Consider the following 21,090-nt stretch of genomic DNA (forward strand, 5'->3'; position numbering starts at 1 on the left):
TAATGTGAATCCAACCAGCCGCTACAGACACGCACGGAAGTGACGCGACCAATCGCCGCGTTCGGGAGGAATCACATGACCTCCAGTCAGCTGATCGTCAAATCCTGCGTCCTGTAGCTCGGGTCATAGCGATGGTATTATAATCATTTAATCGTGATAATAAATAAACGGACACTATATTTGTACGATTTCATCGGCAAGGCGCCTCAGTAGTTTTATATAGTGTTTAAATTAAAGAAGAAAGATGTCGGGAAAAGAACGGATCGACGTATTTCCCTCTAGAATGTGAGTATGAGGCTCGTGACGTCAAATCAGATTCAATGTTTTCAATCGTGCATGAAAAGAACTGAGTGACAGCATCTGATAAATATATATTTAATGAGTTAATGGTTTTATATATAATGTCAAAGCACGAACTAAGATAAAATGGAATGCCCTGGAGTCGTGCGTCATCTAGGATTTATGATTTATGAATTTTTCAAAGATGAATATTCAAAGAAAGCGTGCATATTACGCAAAATGTATATTTTATTACTAAAGCAGCAATAATAATATAGATTTTAATATTGATTGTACATTATCAGTGTACGATATCATAAACCAAGATACGTTTTGACTGCAGAATATCATATAACTCTTGGATTATGGATTACACTATTTTAGACGTTTTCTTTTTATTAATTTAAATAATGTGAAACTAAATTGTGTAGTAATTTCGAGTGGACTCAGAAGAGGAAGTGATATTATTCACAGTCATGTGAGCCCTTCACTGCTTGACAGTCTATTGACCAACTAAGACATACTGTAAAAAAAAAAAAAAAACTTAAAATACATGATAAATATATAATAGTTGTAATATACAATAGCAGGATATATTCAATGAATCATATAAAACATATAAAATGCTAAAATATGCATTTTTATAAATAAAATAAATAAAACTGTATGCTCAAATTGTCATAAATGTTCCCTAATAATCATAGCCCCTCTGTATATATATATTATTATGTTTTATTAATTTGATTTTCATTGCATCAGGGCTCAGACCATTATGAAAGCCCGACTGAAGGGAGCTCAAACTGGCCGTAGTTTGCTGAAGAAGAAAGCTGATGCGCTGTCCATGCGATTTCGCCAAATTCTTAGAAAAATTATTGAGGTATAACATCTTCATCATACATATGCCTTTATTCTAGATATCTGTACTTGTTTTATTTGTTATCATTTGAGGTTTTGGGAACTATGTTTTAGACTAAGACTCTGATGGGAGAGGTGATGAGGGAAGCTGCCTTCTCATTGGCTGAGGCTAAGTTCGCGGCTGGTGACTTCAGGTACCGCAGTTAAAACTGTCATTAAAGCAGCGCTTTCATAATGTGTTCAGAGGATGAGTTTAACACTGAGTGTGTTTGGATCCTGTCAGTACTACAGTCATTCAGAATGTGAACAAGGCCCAGGTGAAGGTCAGAGCAAAAAGGGACAATGTTGCAGGTTTGTTATCCTATCTATCTATCTATCTATCTATCTATCTATCTATCTATCTATCTATCTATCTATCTATCTATCTATCTATCTATCTATCTATCTAATAACATGCATTTATGCCAAACTCACTTCATAACGACGATGAGCTCCTCCTTCTGTGAGACGATGTTTTTCCTACACAGAATAAGGCAGTCGTGACTCGTGTGTTTATTAGTCGAGTTTGATCAATCAAAGCGTTTCAATCTTCAGTTTATTCAGATACAGCGATAGGGGTTTCCTGGATGATGCGTGTTATCTACTCCAGCGGCGGGGCATATTTGTTGTGTGTGTGTGTGTGTGTGTGTGTGTGTGTGAGAGATGCCCTCTGGTGTTCAGATAGACAAGTGGTGTATGTGTGTGTGTGTGTGTGTGTGTGTGTGTGTGTGTGTGTGTGTGAGACACCCTCTGGTGTTCAGATAGACAAGTGGTGTGTGTGTGTGTAAGAGATGCCCTCTGGTGTTCAGATAGACAAGTGGTGTATGTGTGTGTGTGTGTGTGTGTGTGTGAGTGTGTGTGTGAGACACCCTCTGGTGTTCAGATAGACAAGTGGTGTGTGTGTGTGTGTGTGTGTGTGTGTGTGTGTGTGTGTGTGTGTGTGTGTGTGAGAGATGCCCTCTGGTGTTCAGATAGACAAGTGGTGTGTGTGTGTGTGTGTGTGTGTGTGTGTGAGACACCCTCTGGTGTTCAGATAGACAAGTGGTGTGTGTGTGTGTGTGTGTGTGTGTGTGTGTGTGTGTGTGTGTGTGTGTGAGAGAGATGCCCTCTGGTGTTCAGATAGACAAGTGGTGTGTGTGTGTGTGTGTGTGTGTGTGTTTGAGATGCCCTCTGGTGTTCAGATAGACAAGTGGTGTGTGTGTGTTTGAGATGCCCTCTGGTGTTCAGATAGACAAGTGGTGTGTGTGTGTAAGAGATGCCCTCTGGTGTTCAGATAGACAAGTGGTGTATGTGTGTGTGTGTGTGTGTGAGTGTGTGTGTGAGACACCCTCTGGTGTTCAGATAGACAAGTGGTGTGTGTGTGTGTGTGTGTGTGTGTGTGTGTGTGTGTGTGTGTGTGTGAGAGATGCCCTCTGGTGTTCAGATAGACAAGTGGTGTGTGTGTGTGTGTGTGTGTGTGTGTGTGTGTGTGTGTGTGTGAGACACCCTCTGGTGTTCAGATAGACAAGTGGTGTGTGTGTGTGTGTGTGTGTGTGTGTGTGTGTGTGTGTGTGTGTGTGAGAGAGATGCCCTCTGGTGTTCAGATAGACAAGTGGTGTGTGTGTGTGTGTGTGTGTGTGTTTGAGATGCCCTCTGGTGTTCAGATAGACAAGTGGTGTGTGTGTGTTTGAGATGCCCTCTGGTGTTCAGATAGACAAGTGGTGTGTGTGTGTGAGAGATGCCCTCTGGTGTTCAGATAGACAAGTGGTGTGTGTGTGTGAGAGATGCCCTCTGGTGTTCAGATAGACAAGTGGTGTGTGTGTGTGAGAGATGCCCTCTGGTGTTCAGATAGACATGTGGTGTGTGTGTGTGTGTGTGTGGATGTGAGACACCCTCTGGTGTTCAGATAGACAAGTGGTGTGTGTGTGTGTGTGTGTGTGTGAGACACCCTCTGGTGTTCAGATAGACATGTGGTGTGTGTGTCTGTGTGTGTGTTTGAGATGCCCTCTGGTGTTCAGATAGACAAGTGGTGTGTGTGTGTGAGAGATGCCCTCTGGTGTTCAGATAGACAAGTGGTGTGTGTGTGTGAGAGATTCCCTCTGGTGTTCAGATAGACAAGTGGTGTGTGTGTGTGAGAGATTCCCTCTGGTGTTCAGATAGACATGTGGTGTGTTTGTGTGTGTGGATGTGAGACACCCTCTGGTGTTCAGATAGACATGTGGTGTGTTTGTGTGTGTGGATGTGAGACACCCTCTGGTGTTCAGATAGACAAGTGGTGTGTGTGTGTGTGTGTGTGAGACACCCTCTGGTGTTCAGATAGACATGTGGTGTGTGTGTCTATGTGTGAGACGCCCTCTGGTGTTCAGATAGAGAAGTGGTGTGTGTGTGTGTGTGTGTGTGTGAGACGCCCTCTGGTGTTCAGATAGACAAGTGGTGTGTGTGTGTGTGTGTGTGTGTGTGTGTGTGTGTGTGTGAGACGCCCTCTGGTGTTCAGATAGACAAGTGGTGTGTGTGTGTGTGTGTGTGTGTGTGTGTGTGTGTGTGTGTGTGTGTGTGTGTGTGTGTGTGTGTGTGTGTGTGTGTGTGTGTGTGTGTGTGTGTGTGTGTGTGTGTGTGTGTGTGTGTGTGAGACGCCCTCTGGTGTTCAGATGGAGCATTTACTACCGATCTGTCTGGCTGTCTGTTGTCGGAGGAAAAGTTTTCCCTTTACTGCAATAAATCACTGAAGTCACTGAGTTCCAGATGCTGAAGCTTAGACTTTATTAATGGCGAAACACAGCCGAGATGCAGAACATCTGACAATCACACTCGGAAATATTATTCTAGTTTTGACCAATGACCTCATATACAGCAGTTCGCCTCTTCAGTCTTTCCAACTCTTTTTAATGAGCTCATCCACAGTTTTAATCAAATCTTCTAGCTACTCCCTAACAGTGGTGTGATCTCTTCTGAAACATGTATCTCATGTTGACGGCCAGAGAAGAGATCACTATTGTTATGCCGGCGCAGGTTCATGGGAAGTTCAGCTAAAGCGAGACATACAGTGTAAATCACAGAAGCCACTCATATATTCTGCAAATATAATTTACTATCTATCTATCTATCTATCTATCTATCTATCTATCTATCTATCTATCTATCTATCTATCTATCTATCTACTGTCTATCTATCTATCTATCTATCTATCTATCTGTCTATCTATCTATCTATCTATCTATCTATCTGTCTCTATCTATCTATCTATCTATCTATCTATCTATCTATCTGTCTCTATCTATCTATCTATCTATCTAATCTCATTCAAATATGAAGAATTGTCAGATCCCTTCTTTACGTTCTCTTTTCCGTGTTTGTCCTCAGGAGTCACTCTCCCGGTGTTTGAGCATTACCATGAGGGAGGAGACAGTAAGAATCCGGTTCCCGTCATGTTTTTTAACAGAAAATACCTGTCATTCAAACACATGGTTAGAGTTTGGTTTTGTTCTCTGTAGGTTATGAGCTCACGGGTCTGGCCAGAGGTGGAGAACAGCTGTCTCGTCTGAAGAGAAACTACGCCAAAGCAGTCGAGCTCCTCGTAGAGCTGGCGTCGCTGCAGGTCCAGTCACGACTATCCATGTTACAGAAATCTCCGTGTTTTGATGCAGAATATTTCTAATCCGTGTCTTTTGTGATTGATTCACATACAGACCTCTTTTGTGACGCTGGACGAGGCCATCAAGATCACAAATCGCCGTGTGAACGCCATCGAGCACGGTGAGATCCTCCTCTGAACGACAGTAAACATTCAGGATTGTTTTATAGAGGACCTATTGTGCCCTTTTACAGAAACATTGTGTTGTGATTGGTCAAGAGCTTCGAGTGTGTTTGGGAAATGCCCCGCCCCTTACCATAACCGCCAGTTTCAACACACTACTAACTAACTCAACCAGGCCCCGCCCCTTTATTCTGCATATTAATTCTTTAAATTAGGAATATATTGTGACGTGTTTGTTCCCGGAAGAAACTCAAGACTACAATGGAGGCGTTTCAGGAGTTCAGGAGTTTTTTTTCATGCTCAAACAGCAACATTACACACTAAAGACAGATGAACATGGAAAAAAAGCATTATAGGTCCTCTTTAAAATAATAATAGATCACGTGATGCTTGTGTTTTTCCTCTCAGTGATTATTCCCAGGATCGAGCGCACACTCACGTACATCATTACGGAGCTGGATGAACGGGAGCGAGAGGAATTCTACAGGTGAGAATATAGCGCGGTTATGTGTCGACAACATGCACACAAATAACCCGTAGATTAGAACGGATGTCATCACTTCATGTAAACACTTTAATGAAATAATCCGATCGATAGGAAAAAACGAAGCATGTAAACACTTAATCTTCTCAATCGGACTCAAAATGACCTTGCACACGTGCACAATACTGCGATGCGCATCCCTTTAATAATAAGATCTCTATTTACATACGCTTTACTTCATATGAACATCTTATGAAATCTTATAAAACAGCCAAAGTCACGTGATCTTTAGAAACGGATCAAAGGTTTCCCTCTACGGCCCGATGATCTCTGTGAACATGAACCTGTGGTTTTATCTGATCTCGGATCAGTTTTGTAGAATTTTTAATGGCACATTTCTATAATAAAAAGCAAGGGTTGAAGTTAAGTGTTAATAGTGGCCGGATTAACCAAGCTCTCCATAAAACAAATAAACCAAGCCTACAAATTAATAAAATATCACGACTCTTAATATTTAATGCATTTGATGATTTGTTAATTTGGCGAAACATTTGTGATTGGTGTGTATCGGGTGTTTTATGCATATTTTGGCTGAAGTTTTTGTTGCATTCACAGTTTTGATCAGTATGTGGCGTTTCGAAACCGTGAATCATTTTGCGATGCAATTGGTTAAATTCTATTCAGTTTCAAAAAGATTAATTTTTCCCATCACTAGAAACAACTGAATATTTACTAAATATAACAAATATAAAAAATCTTTTCTGACAGTCGGCTTTTCTTTTAATATGTCATAACGGCAAAAATGAGAAATATATATTTCATGTATTTCCAGTGACATTATTGCGGTGGCTTTCTCAGGTCCATGTGAGGAAGTTTAATTCAGAATATAATGCACAAGTCAATGAAAATGTGAATCAAATGGCAGAATTTAGGGTTCACAAAAACAAAACTTTCAGAATCTCAAATCGGATTGGATTAATTCGGATGGACAAAAATGAGTGCATGTAACATATGAATGTTTCAAACAGTAGTATGCTACATTATCGTGTTTATATTTGTACATACAGTCAGACCAAAAATTATTCAGACACCAGATATAATTTTTTTTTTTTTTTTCACTAGTGGGTGCAGGACACTATAGTTCCTTTATGTAAGTGAGGATAGCAAAATAAAGTAAACCGATATATTATACCCAAAAACTCTTCCTAAAGTGAAGAATAACAGTAAAATTTATAAAAATTTGGGATCAAAATTTATTCCGACACTTGGACCTGATCATGTTTTGCTGAAGTGTTTTTTCTGTAATTGCTAATGCTCTTTTTACACACAGACTGAACACAATGAAGCATTGTTTGGTCATTTGTTGACCTAAACTGGTATTATATAATTGTGTAGTTAAATTTAACAGCTCGCAGATATTCAACATATTTCATGAGTGAGACAGTCTAATGACAGTCTAACAGAACGATGGACAAAACCTGTCAAATATCAACGAGTTCTTGTCATATTGTATTACCATTTTCTAAACTATGGCAAATAAACTGTGATAATGTGAGAAATGTTGAAGGTGTCTGAATACATTTTGGTGTGTGTGTGTGTGTGTGTGTAGAATGCCTTTAGCAGCCCAAATCAAATATTGAGTCATAAAGAAGATATTAACTATTGCTTTTCTCTCAGGCTGAAGAAGATCCAGGAGAAGAAGAAGCAGCTCCGCGAGAGGACGGAGAAGGAGATCGCGCAGCGTCTGGCTGCGTTGGGGCCGATCTCAGAGCCCTCCAACATGCTGTCCGAAGAGGCCGACGAGGACATGCTCTTCGAATGAGCCCGCACACACCACATCATATTTATTCTTTATTCTGTGTGCCTGTAAGGCTGAGCTTTACATGTCTCATGAAAAGAGGAAGCTCTTGTTGTGTGTATATGTTGGTGCTGTGTCACTTTTTTTTTGTGATGAATAGAATATCAAAAATTAGCAGGTCTGAGAATCCAGAAACTACGGTGACCGGGAGGGGACACGTTCGGTTTACTTAGTTTTGTCGTGCCCACAACATATAAACTCGTATTAAGATATTAATACATTGGAATGTGATAATAAATCGTGGCCACGAGATCATTTTGTTGAGGTAACGACATCATTATGTCTTGGCCACGCGATGTAAAGTCGTGGAGATCATGTTAAGGGCAGGGAATGATATATTTTTCTTCATATTTTGAGAAAACGACATCTATTCGTCGTGGCCACGAGTTAAATTGAGGGAACCACGCGGCCATTATTTATTATCACGTTCCCACGAATTAATATCTTGTGGCAACAATATTATCACGTTCCCACGACGAGTTTATATGTTGTTGGCACGACCAAACTAAGTGAACCGAACATGTCCCCTCCCGCTCACCGTAAGTAACTGTTTCTAGCGTAATGGCTTTTATGTTTGAACAGAAACCTGTAAAATACAGTTAAAAGTGTATAAATGAATTCAAGTGATCATTCCATGGAGTTGTGCACATGTTCTGGTTCCAGTCGTATTGCATGCGTGTGTGAAACCAGTGCGATCTAACTTTACTTTATTAGCTAGTGTGAATATTCTGTGATGTCGACACAATCCCTGACTAACATCAGCCCAGATTCTTCTTCATGCCCAGTCTCTAACGTGCAAGTGTGTACTTAAAGCTCCCGTGGATTAGATTTCAATAAATATTGTAAATGGTCATGATTTGCTGTTGATTATTTAGCATGATTGATGTTCACTGTTGAGGTGCTGAGAGTTCATAGCCTTTCATGCCTCTGCAATATTTCACATTATTAGGCCACTTTTATGAGGATGGACCCGCTTTTGCCTTCAGAATTGCCTTAATTCTTCATGAATTAAGACAATTCCCTTAAACTGAGTTGCAAATGCATGTCGACAACAACAACAAAAGCCCAAACTTTTTTTTTTTTCAATGGTGAATTTGATTCACGGCCGATTAAACGTAGTCAATACAATTCAACACAATTAATTTAACTTAAAAACAATTTTAACATTGGTTTTGGCTTGGGTTCTGTCAAATACATTCAACAACGTTTACTGATAAAATAAGGTCAAGGAAACTCATTTCAAAATACTACACGGGTATCCCTGTAGCCTAATGCATTTCTTAAATAAGTTTAAAAAAGACTTCTCACCACAATGTTGTTTTTGTCATCTTGAATCTGAAACTCTCATTCATTTATTTTGTCATTGTAAATACCCGGAAGACTTTTGGAAGCATCTATGATGCTTTTTGATACAAAATAATCAGAATAGATGAGGCTATCTTCTTCTTGGACAGTACTGCCTCAGATATAATTGATAACACATTAAAGTTAATAATTATTCTTGGGAAGTTTCATATACATAAAGCAAAAGTAATGTCTATAACACCCTACTTTTAATTTTTTTTTGTAAAGATCTTAAAATATTCCATGAATTCAATCACTAGAAATAAGAAGTACATATTAAAAACATCTCTTATATTGGAACAAAAAATAGTTTGTAGAATTTAATGTTTTACTCTGTACAATGTAAGATCTGTTATATGTTTTCCCCAATACATGCGTGTCTTATGTTTGATGTTAAATGTCATTGTAAGCTTTAATGAAAGTTGGAAAAAAAAAACTGTCATTATTTACTCTCCCTCATGTGTTTTCAAACCTGTATGAGTTTCTTTCTTCTGCTGAACACAAAGGAAGATATTTTGAAGAATGTCGGTAACCAGAGAGTTGATGGACCCGTACGTCCATAGAAAAAATACTATGATTGTCAATGGGGTCCATCAACTGTCTGGTTACCGACATTCTTCAAAATATCTTCCTTTGTGTTCAGCAGGAGAAAGAAACTCATATACAGGTTTGAAACTACTTGAATGTGAGTAAAAGATGACATAATTTTCATTTAACGCTCTATGAAACTGCTCACAAATATGGACTAAGAAATACTTTCATATGCATCTACGTTAAAAAAATAATTTCTAGAATTTCTATGCTTTTTATTAAAGTTATGGAAATGTTACAGGTCAAATACTACAAACACAAAATATGAATAAAACAACATTGGAAAAAATCAAGAAAACTTCTGGAAAAGTCCCTATTGCAGCATCTCGGTTCATGTTCGAAATGGAAAACTAACAGACTGCATGCATGATGTATGACATGACCCATGATGACCTCAGAATGGTTTACTAAGAGAATTATATAGTAATCTAATCTCACAAATTAGGTTAATTAGACTTTTAATTCCAATATTGGGTAATGTTCGAAAAAATATTGAACAAGCAGATGCTGCATCACACAAAAATATTGCATATGGTATAATATGCATACTTCAAAAAAAAAAAAAGTTTTATAGTAGGCCATTTTGAATATACACATTGGCTCCAAACAACCATCCTCATTATAACATTTCTAGCCTTAAACACTGAAAATGCATCATATTTCCCAATAAAAGTGTTTAATTTTAGCCGAGCCAGGCAGAAGGGACCCACTGCGGCTCCAGGTCCAGTTTATCAATGACTCGCAGAAGCTCACTGACGCTTTTCTCCGGCTCAGTGTTCATGATGACCGCATCAAACGCGTGACCGTAGCTGTGCTCCATCTCACGGGCTTTCTCCACGGCCTCTCTCGCCTCCTCCGGCTGCGGGACAGGGAATCAAATTAAACATTTGATCAGTATTTTTTGTCAAAATCTATTAAATATTTTTTTCCATTACACACACATGTACAGGTGAAACTCAAAAAATTAGAATATGGTGCAAAAGTTCATTTATGGCATAAATTAAACTTAAAAGGTGAAACTAATATATTATATAGACTCATTACATGCAAAGTGGGATATTTCAAGCCTTTATTTGTTATATTTTTGATGGCGTACAGTTTATAAACCCCTAATTCAAAATTAGAATATTGAGAAAAGGTTTTCATAAGCCATCAAAATTATTACAAATAAAGGCTTGAAATATCTCACTTTGCATGTAATGAGTCTATATAATATATTAGTTACACCTTTTAAGTTGAATTACTGAAATAAATTAACTTTTGCACCATATTCTAATTTTCCAAGTTTCACCTGTACATGCAAACCGCTCATCTATAGCAGTCAAAGGTTTGGACACACTAATAAGGTCCCATTAGTTAAGACATTAACTAATAATGAGAAATACATTTGTTACAGAATTAATCTTTGTTATCATTAGTTAACAACTGTTAGTTCATGTCAGGTCCATTAAATAATAATAACAGATACAACTTTTGATTTTAATAATATTAATTAAGAATAATATATGCATAAAGTATTTCTCATTTTTAGTTTATGTTAAGTAATGTAGTTAACTAAATGAAACCTTAATGTAAAGCGTTACCAATTTTTTAAACAAATTCTCATGATCTTAACCCTCTCGTTTTTTTTTTGTATTATTACATCAGAATGGTACGAAACTTGGTAAAGGTTTTGGCACTTGCTATGTAAAAAAAAAAAAAAAATCATGGACATGATTCAAAAAGGTTATGAAAAGGAGTCATACTTTAGCATACTGTTAGCGGTCAAAAATGAAAAACTCTAGTGGAAGCGTTTGGTACTGCTGCTAAACATATTCACTGAAAGCTAATTTTTTGGGATATCAAGCTCAGATTTGGAGCACAACTTGCTTAGATTTATGGCTGTGATTTTCTCTCAGTTTTAGAATAAAGTGTGTTTTGGGAAATATATATATCATATCAAATTCAAAAGCATTTTTGTGCATTTTTAATAACAAGTTTAAATTAAAAGTTTAAATTTAAAGTTTAAATAACTTTTTAACTTAAACTTTAAAAACTTTTTGTTGCCATAATCTGCAAAGTGTCGTCTTTAAAAGAGACCAAACTTAAGTGAGCGCTCCAAAGCATTCATTCGATTTATGACATTTTAAGTTGGAAATTTCATTTTCAGGTCTATGCTCAAAAAGTGATTAATTGAATTATAACTATTCCATAAATATAATTTAATACCATAAAATACCTTAAAAATACAAAATATTAAATAAAATAAAATATTGAAATACAGTACATTCATTTCATTCCAGAGGGTTAAAAGCATTTTTAACTAAAGACTCTTAAATGCTCGAAATTATTATTCAAGACAAAAATAAATGGTTCCTACACATGCATTTTTTTTTTAGAAAAATATTTTTAAAAGGAGGATTTGGATCAGATAGTGAAGTGTCCATCATACATGTGAACCTGTTCATTTGTATTTAAAGGATGCACCATTTCTATTTGTGTAACATATTTTGGTCACTACATAATTACCATATATAAAAAAACATTGTTGTTAATAATGACCTACACTCTTAAAAATAAAGGTTCTTTATTGGATGGTTCCATGGACATTCATTGGAATTTCTATTCAACAAAATGTTCTTTAGATTATTCAAATGTTCCTCATGTTATTGTAAGAAGTGATCACTGAAAGGTTCTTTGAGAAACTAAAGATGGTTCTCCTGGCATCACTGCAAAACCCTTTTGGGACCTTTAGTTTTATGAAGAGATTAAGATTGAGTAGATGTGTCAAACGTTTGACTGCTAGCGTAAATGATCAGGAGACATGAAGACCATGTGTTTCTTCACTCCTCTGGCCAGCAGGGTAGAGAATCGCTCCTGAGGAGGAAGAGGAGGAGGAGAAGGCCTGATGAAGATGATGTACGGTTTAAGATCTGAGGAACATAGCGCTCGCAGGGACTATGAAATATAAAACACAAACAAGTCAAATGTAAACCAGAGAACAAAACAAGCCAAATACAGATGGTCTAAAAAATGTAATGCGCTGAATATATTGTAACTGTTCAATAGTTTTAGATTGGATTTGTTTTCAATAACTTAAAATAGCCAATGAAACATCCATCAATATATAAAACAAAATGCACCATTAAAGTTTGGTTATTTTCCCTTATATTGGCATCGGCCCGCCGGCTTTTAGGCTTTATATATGTGAATAAAAGCCTAAATTCAACCTGTTTATAAAGCGATCGAGTCTCATCAGAAAACTTTGGACTAAACTGCTGAATTCATAATGATTAGTTTTACGATCTCTTTATGAACTTTTTGAAGCATCAAAGTGGTAGTTGCGTAGCTGTCAATGGAGGGACAAAAAACCCTCAGATTTCATTAAAAATATCTTCATTTGTGTTTCTGAAGATGAACGAAAGTCTTACGGTTTGGAACGATATGAGGGAGAATAAGTAATGACAGAATTTACATTTTTGGGCGAACTAACCTTTTAACTCAGTCACAGTCAATTATATACAGATTTATAAATCAAAGTTGTGAAAATACCTGGCAGGTTTTCCTAAAGCATCCCCAAAACACAATTATTTTACTGATAACTAAATATTTTGAAGTTTTGAGATCAAAAAAGTTTTGGAATACCAATGGCCATTAAAAATGTACGAGCAATGTCATAATACATGTGCTTTACCAACTGCCAAGTCGGAATAAAAATGGGAAAAATACAAAACGAGCTGCTCATGATTAATCTTGAATGGGAAAACAAACCATACACATAATAAGCAATGCTAGAATACTTCTTAAGGTCAAAGTGTGTCATTTTTGTGCCACTAATGCCAAATAGAACTGCAAAAATTATTATGAATTTCAACTTTTATTATAGTTGACCAAAACTAAAACCACGTTAATGGAAATAAAATAAAATATAAAAATCCTTGAACCACATTTTATCTATAGTTGCCAAGGCATTTATCAGTATCATTTAGTTAAACTAAAATAACTAATACTAAAAAAAGCATCAAACACAAGTAAATTACTAAAACTTTAAAATTAAAATAAAAAATGGAAAATATGAAAATAAATACAAACTTAAAGTCGAGCACGTTGAACTGTGACACGAGAAGGTATTTTAATGTACAAAAAGACACACTTTGTCTTTAAATACTAGTAAACATTTCTTTTGAAAATTAATATTGGATTTTAGCAGTGCCACCTGATAAAAATACAAGAAAAACAAGAGACTATATGGTTTTAGTTGCATTTAATACAGTCATACCTATACAAGTAACAAGTTCATACAAAAAAAATGATAATTAAAGGCCAAAAAACCACCAAACATGCAACATGTCTACGAATCTTCCACGTGTCCCTCTATGTGCCATTTCCTGAAGCAATTACGTGACGAAACGAAGCACAATGCCACCTTGCAGTGGGAGCAGTATATGGGAGTCTTGACTTTATTTCCCTGTAGTTTGCACATGACACACAATCTCCTCCCATGCGAAGCATCTGAACCGAAATACTCCGGATAGCATTGCTCCGTCTGTGCGGGCGAGGGTGGGCGAGACGACTCCGTGTCGGATGCCGAGTACATGTTCGATTCGACAGGGGTGGAAGCCACATGTGTCGACTTTCTAATGGCGAATGGTGTGTTGGACTCTTTGGGTGCAGATGTCCAGGGATCTTTGCCAGAAGGTGAAGAAGGATTTTTGCTTCGGCCAACACTTGCCAACTCTGACAAAAGTGCTTCCCTGAACAATTTTTGGGTGAGAGGGGTCTTGTTTTGAGCTTTCGCCAAATTTTGGTGGAGGATGAAACTGTTGACCACTGCGATGTCGAGAAAATGGAAGAAGAAGGCCTTGTACCAATTTGTGGACTTGTGGAGGACATTATAATACTCTATAAGGCAATCCGAGAGATCGACACCTCCCATGTATTTGCTGTAGTCCTTCACAGCAGATGGAACCGGGATTGGACGTGTTTTCCACACACCATCGACACCCTTGGCGTTCCTGGTGACTGTATCCTCTGCGAAAGCCTTGTGAATTGTTGAACACATGAGGACTTCTCTCATGTCCATCCATTTGACAAACAGAAGAGGACCTTGTCGACACCAGCGGATGGATCCTCTTTCAGATCTTTCGCTCATGTCGTTGGTCTCCGGTAAACTGGCGGTTTGACGCAAAGTGCCACAAGCGAGAATACTCTTTTGCAACAAATCCAAGAAAAGAGTCGGGGTGGTGTAGAAGTTGTCTGTGTATAACCTATAACCTTTGCCGAGGTCTTTGTGATCCAGGAGTCTCATTACCGAATCGTACCCGACGCCTTTACGCAATGACGTAGACGTCTTTCCTTCATAAACGAAGAAATTCCAGGTGTACCCGCATGACAAATCGGCAAGAACGAAGAGTTTGTAACCCCATTTACTTGGTTTGTCATTCATACGTCGCTTCGGTCCAATCCTAGAGACAAATCTCTCATCCACCGAAATCTCTCTGTTGGGATGAAAGTGTTTCTTACACGCTGAAAGAACGTCTGTATACAGGGGCTTGATTTTGAGCAGTCTGTCATAATCTGGGGTGCCTTTCTTTTTGTTGTTCTCCTCGTCTTCCTGAAGATCACAAAGGTGAAGATTCAAGGAGATGGCTTGAAACCTTGCTCGGGACATGACGGATTGTGGGTAGGGGAAATTGTACATTTGGTTTTGAGCCCAGTAGTCCGCAATAGTCTTCACTTTCACTAGACCCATGTAGACTACTAACGCCACGTACGAGTAAAACTCGGCTACGGTTAGAGGTACCCAGGTACTTCTTTCTAGCATCTTTCCAGCTTTTCCCTTCTTTTCGGCATTGCTATTGGTGTTTCTGACTATTGTCTTGATGGTAGAGCTGGTGAAAAACAATTGGAACAACTGTAAGGGTGTGTACGTTGAGTCCATCATGAGCTGCGGACCTGGAGGACGCTTAGGGGAGAAATTTGGTAGTACCGGTTCCACATCCTCATCGTTTATGTCAAGCCACTTATCTGGCTTACTGTAATTTTCTACTTTCGCCCAGGGTGAATCCAAGGCGGATGATGACCGGCCTCTGGCTTGCCTCTGTGAAGAAGTTGCAGCGGGATTTAATCTCGCTCCGGTAGAAGTCGGTTGAGGGATAACTTCAGAGGTAGATGCGGGTTCTGGATTGGGTTCGGAGTTGGTGGAGAACGCGGGCTCCAAACTTGATGTTAGGGTGGGATCAGAGATGGCTATGGGAGTCGAATCAGCAGCCGGTGTTAGATAAGCGGGTTCACAGGTAGGTTCAGGTGTGAGGGTGGGTTTTAAAGCATGCTTACGGGGCCGGCCTCTCCGTCGCGGTAAGGTTGGTGCTGGACAAGGGACAGGTGTGGCTTTAAGAGTGGCATTATTAAGGGTTGTGGAAATGGCTTCAGGGGCAGGTTTAATGGTGGCTACGGCTTCAGGAGATGATTCGGAAGTGGTAACAGTGAGTTTGCCTCGTGGTGAGGTGGGTGTAGGGGGTTTGCATCTCCGTTGTGATTGAGCAGGTGAACTTTCCAGTAGAAGGTTCCAATCTTTCCCAGAATCAACACTGTAACACAAAACAAATCCATGACATGGGACCCACACACTGGTTACAACAACAACAACAACAACAACAACAACAACAACAGTAAACTAGTTTTAACACTAAAGCTGGACATATGAAACAGGGCTTGACATTACGCTTGTCCAGGGCATGTGAATTTTACTTTCCCAACTGGAAAAGTAGACTGATTAAAACTTCAGAGACAAAAAAATACTGGGGCAGCATCGAAACGCGAGAATCATTCTGATTTTATTACATTCAGTGTAAACGCCGATTGATATTTCTGGTAGCAAGATTGCGTTTTTAAAGACTCGCTCCTGTCTCTTTGTGAGAGACTTTCGTGGAGAAATCTAGGGCTGTCACGATTCCTCGATTAGATTAGAGTACTCGATTAAAAAAAAATCCTTGATTGCAATTTCCCTTTGTTGAGTAACTGGCAAAATACCGGAAGTGGCTCGTTCTATGGACGAGAATCCATGAACCGCATTATTAGACCATATTCTAAGGCCGTGTGTCCACCAAAGCGTTTTTAGCCAGCTGAAAACGCCTAGCTGTGGGCGCTTGAGAGCGTTTTGACACATTTTACTTGTTGAATACGCGAAAGTGTTACTAGCAATTTCACACATATTTTGTTTCTGTGTTGATTCTATATTAAAATGTCGATACAGTGTAACATATTTTCTCTGACTCGTTTTATATTATTTTGTTCCGTTATTGTGCTCGTTGTTGTCATCTGTTGACGTTGTATAAGCAGAATGTGGCGGTTGGTCAGGAGGTATTAGACCCGCCCCTCCTCCATTGTGATTGGACGGTTGGGTAAAAAGTGACAGTGAGGAGCGGTGCGTTTTACCCAACGTTGAACATTCTTCAACTCTCGGCGACCTGTAAAAAACGCTGAACGCTCAAGCGCTTCACCATGAAAAAGACGCTCAGTGCCTCGTTACGCTCACAGCGTTTTAAAAATATGGTGCTCCCATTGAAAACAATTGAAAAAGCACGCCAGCCGCGTGAAAAAACGTTTTGGTGGACACACGACCTAAGGCTGGATGGATTAAAACCATTTAAAAACCTTGCTATAGCATAGTGCTATTGTGAATTCACAAAGACTGAATTCAATTAAATAAATATATAGCCTGCCGGTTTAATATGCGCTTTAATTATTTGCATGCGTGTAGGTTAGGTGCGTCTCAGAGCGGCTGCGTTCACAGTAAATGCTGCTCCACACAAACCGTTATCATTTACATGCGTGGAGCATCTCAAACTCTATATATATAGAAATATTGCGAGTATAGGTTGTTTATAATGTTCATCCGGGAACGCAATGTGCGCCATTTCATCAGATTTGAAAGGTAAATCATTTATAAACATACGTCAACACAGGAGAATGCATCAATATGTTTCTAAATATGCAAACTGTTCATCGAAATTTCAAAATAAAAGTCCCTCGCTCTGAGTGTTTTGATGTCCACATATTCTTGTTCAAGAATTCACACTGGCTGTAGCATTTCTATCGTAAAGAAGTGTCCAAATATTAAAGATTAAGAACACATTTGTATTAAATGTTGGTTGGCCAATATTAAACAAGGATTTTATCTGTTGTAAAGTGTAACAACACCAGGATGTTGGCGCCCTGTTAGATACATAATGTACATAAGATGATTGCTTATAATTATGTATTTTTACAGTGTTGTTCTATTAAACCATATTGTTACTTGCTTTTTATACTTTATTTGAACCAAATATTATTTCCTCATTGTTATTATATATGTATTTTAAGTCATTTTAAAAGCCTTAGGTTTTTAGGTCAATTTTTATTACCACAAAAAATATCTGATTGCTCGATTAATCATCAAACTAAATCAACCAATTGCTCAAATAGTAAAATAATCGTTAGTCGTTAGAGAAATCAAAACAAATGAGCCTAACCGCATAAATTAACTCACAGAAGAAACATCCTGAGGTAAAGATTCAAAATGCTGTGTTTTTTAAAATATTTTTTATAACACGTCATGTTAAGCCTTAAGCCAAGCAATGTAAAACAACCAAGGGAGCTGTGTGTCTAATACTATCATGACTGCAGCAGTTACATTGATTTTATAGTTTAATAAACAAGTAAATATTAAGTCACTTACATTCTAGACACAATATTGACTGCTTTTGTTTCGCAAACTAAAATAGTTGAAAAACGAATTTGTTTCTGAATGATTCAGCATTTTGAATGAATGACTCACTCATTAAATGACTTGCCACCTACTGGCGGTTTAGTTTCTTGTCTAAAAGTATCATTGCATTTTTTTTTCAACATTTATTACAAAAATGTAAAACATTAAGCTCATAACATTATTTATTGCAGTTGTAATTTTGCAGTGTAAATTATTTTATTTGATTGGTAACAGCATAGTGTCTTATTATTACCTTATAATTGAATTTATTGATTAAGCCCTTAAAAGGAAAGATGATGCACACCCTGGGGTTAAAAAATTAAAATAAAAATCAGATTTAAGTATGTAAAAGCTGATAGAATACTGATGAGAATATTGGTTCATTATAAATTATATTTAATCCAAACCCCCCCCCCTAGACAAGCACTTAATGTAGAGCCCTGTGAAATAATAGTCCACTTTGTTTTTAATGGAAGTTTATTGAAAAAAAAAAAAAAAAGTTAAAATATATTTGCATGTTTGTTGATACATCAAGTTTTATGGCTCAAAGGAGAGAATATGAAGCTCATACTTGAAGGAAAAAAAAAACATTTCATTCATTCAGAGGCACAAACTAAGCAAACTGAGTCTTAGTAAGATGATATTTAAAAGTTTAGTTTTATGATCAAAGCTCTGAAGTTTTTATTGTGGGGGGCAAAACATATAATGCAATTATGCAATGACCAAAAAACATATCTTGAAACCATTTTAAATGCATAAGGATGTTCTGAGTTAAGAATGTCATCCAGGTTTTGAAAGTAGTCATGAGGATGAGTAAATCATAGATACGTAAAACTACAAAAAGTTCCTTACTCACTCTTCCTCCCACAGATCCTCTTCCCTTCCTGAATCACTGATATCATCGCTGTCGTGAAAGACAACATCATGGTCACTGTTGATGTCGCTGTCGACCCGGGAGCGTGCAGGACTAGGGTTGGGATGTTCATGTTCTGGGATGGCTATACAGGTCAATGGTTCATCATTGGTTGTGGGAATGGGTTGAAAGCTGAGAGTAGTGATGATTTGAGAAGTGGTTGGATGATCAGAAGTGGCTATGGGGGCAAGTTCAGCCTGAGGACTAGGGCTAGTTTTTGAGGTGTGTATTAAGGGTCTGGCTCTCTGATGTGTCATGGCGGCTGAAGGGAATGTGGATGAGAGTCGCTGCCTCTTTGCATTCGGTGATTCGGAAAACTCAAGGCTTTCTTCCAGTGGAACTGGCCATTCTTCAGGAGCATCCACACTGCAACACAAACCAAACACACTTCATATGCATGCTCCCGTCACAATCTAATATTCCTGCCATCTCTATAATAACACTAATCAAACAACAAAAGACTGAGAAAATTCACTCGTTCTTGACTGAATAACTTTTGTAACTATATTTGTAATGTATATTTTATTTACAAAGTCCAGTGTTATTTTACATTTGATTAGTTTCTGTACATAAAATCTGAAAATCTTAAAACACTTTATTTCAATTATATCTTTGAATCAAATTTAAACGATATTTGCTGGCTAAAAGTATGTTTTCTAAGGTTTAGCAACCTTATTGCTGACTAAAAGTATTATTTATTTCAACAACACAAAAATGACTCAATGAAAGCAAAAAAACCCAACAACATTTAATTAATAACTGAAATGTGTCTGGGTCCCATTACTATGGAAGCTTGTTTCCGCCACAGAGTGAAAAATAAAAACTGTAATTGCGACATTTTATCTCACAATTCTGACTTTTTTTCTCACAATTACGAGTTTACATCTCAGAATTGCAGGTTATAAAGTCAGAATTGCGTGATATAAAGTTGCAATTGTGTGTTATTAAGTCAGAATTGTGTGATATAAAGTCGTAATTGCGTGTTATAAAATCAGAATTATGAGATATAAACTCGCAATTGCGCAACTGAGACTTTTTTTCTCAGAATTGCATGTTTACATCTCGCAATTCTGACTTTATAATACGCAATTAGGAGATATAAAGTCAGAATTGCATGATATAAAGTCGCAATTGCGTGTTATAAAGTAAGAAAAGCGAGATATAAAGTCAGAGTTGTGTGATATAAACTATTCCGAGGTAAAAAAGAATAGTCTTTTTTGTTCCTTAGAAATGGACTTTATAACTCGCAATTCTGAGAAAATATATAAAGTCGCAATTATGTGTTATAAAGTCAGAATTGAGAGATATAAAGTCTATATACTTTATAACACGCAATTGTGACTATTTCACGCAATTGTGACTTTATCTCTCAATTCTGACTTTATAACACGCAATTGCGACTTTATTTCATGCAATTTTCACTTTAAAACTCGCAATTCTGAGAAAGAAAGTCGCACATTTTTTTTTTTATGTTTTATTCTGTGGCGGAAACAAGCTTCCAAACATTACACATGTAAATCGGAAGAAATAAAATCTCTATTTCTGTTTACTCACCTCTCTTCCCATAGTTCCTCTTCCTTCACCGCCTTGATCTCGCTGGCGTCCCCGTCTAACAGCAGGCCCGCTGATGAGGGTGTACAGATGAGTGTGGCTATCGGTGCCGGGTTCGAAGCGGATGAGGAGTTCGGGCTGAGCTTAAAAGTGGATGTGGCATTCGGGATGAGTATGGGTGTAGAATTAGGGCTCAGTTTAATGGAGGATGTGGGACTGGAGAGGTTTATAGGAGTGAAATTAGACCCTAGTGTAAATGTGGGTGTAGAATTAGGGCCGAATTTAATGCCGGATGAAGAATTAGGGATCAGCGTGGCAAAAGGTGGGGGTTTAGGGACTATTGTGGCAAACGAGGAGGGTTTAGGAAAGAGTTTGATTTGAGATTTGTCTTTAGGAGGTCTGCCTCTCCGTCGAGGTAAAGAGATAGCTGGGGTGTTTTTAGGTGTGCTGCCCCTCACTGGTGCCGTCGGGAAGGGACTCAAGGCATGTTTAGGTGGTCGTCCTCTTCGTCGTGGTAAGGATGACGAAGGCGAGGGGGATGCGTTCCTCTTTAGTTTTGACCGTATTAGAGGCTCCCATTCTTCAGAAGAATCAATACTGTAACATATAATGAATGCAATTAATATGCATGCACTTTAATTGCAAATTAATTATAATAGTCATATCACATTAAAGAGGTTCATTGCGCTCTAGGTAACAGAAAACATAAAAACC

At 37.9% G+C, this 21,090-nt stretch overlaps 2 protein-coding genes across 10 annotated transcripts in view; one reads left to right on the forward strand and one right to left on the reverse strand.

Moving 5' to 3' along the window:
- Positions 1-4: 4 nt before the first annotated feature.
- On the forward strand, positions 5-8,100 carry atp6v1d (ATPase H+ transporting V1 subunit D). The gene is made up of 9 exons (XM_079639565.1): positions 5-285; positions 1,039-1,156; positions 1,249-1,328; positions 1,418-1,485; positions 4,514-4,558; positions 4,645-4,748; positions 4,840-4,906; positions 5,316-5,394; positions 7,069-8,100. The coding sequence occupies exons 1-9, from the start codon at positions 245-247 to the stop codon at positions 7,211-7,213; spliced, it is 747 nt and encodes a 248-aa protein (XP_079495691.1). The 5' UTR covers positions 5-244; the 3' UTR covers positions 7,214-8,100.
- A 472-nt stretch (positions 8,101-8,572) lies between these two features.
- Positions 8,573-21,090, reverse strand: part of pals1b (protein associated with LIN7 1, MAGUK p55 family member b) — a 43,607-nt gene continuing 31,089 nt past the window's right edge. For 2 of the 9 annotated variants that reach the window (XM_079583455.1, XM_079583456.1), the window contains 3 exons: positions 20,380-20,973; positions 18,769-19,191; positions 13,413-15,753 (listed from right to left, as the gene is read on the reverse strand). In XM_079583455.1, coding sequence (XP_079439581.1) covers positions 13,515-15,753; positions 18,769-19,191; positions 20,380-20,973 — 3,256 coding nt within the window. In that variant the 3' untranslated portion in view covers positions 13,413-13,514. Of the gene's footprint in view, positions 10,044-11,995; positions 12,122-13,412; positions 15,754-18,380; positions 19,192-20,379; positions 20,974-21,090 lie in introns of those variants that run through there. The other 7 variants (XM_079583462.1, XM_079583460.1, XM_079583458.1 and 4 more) reach the window with 6 other exon arrangements.

This window comes from Phoxinus phoxinus (assembly GCF_949152265.1).
Source record: "Phoxinus phoxinus genome assembly, chromosome: 16".
Lineage (NCBI taxonomy): Eukaryota > Metazoa > Chordata > Actinopteri > Cypriniformes > Leuciscidae > Phoxinus > Phoxinus phoxinus.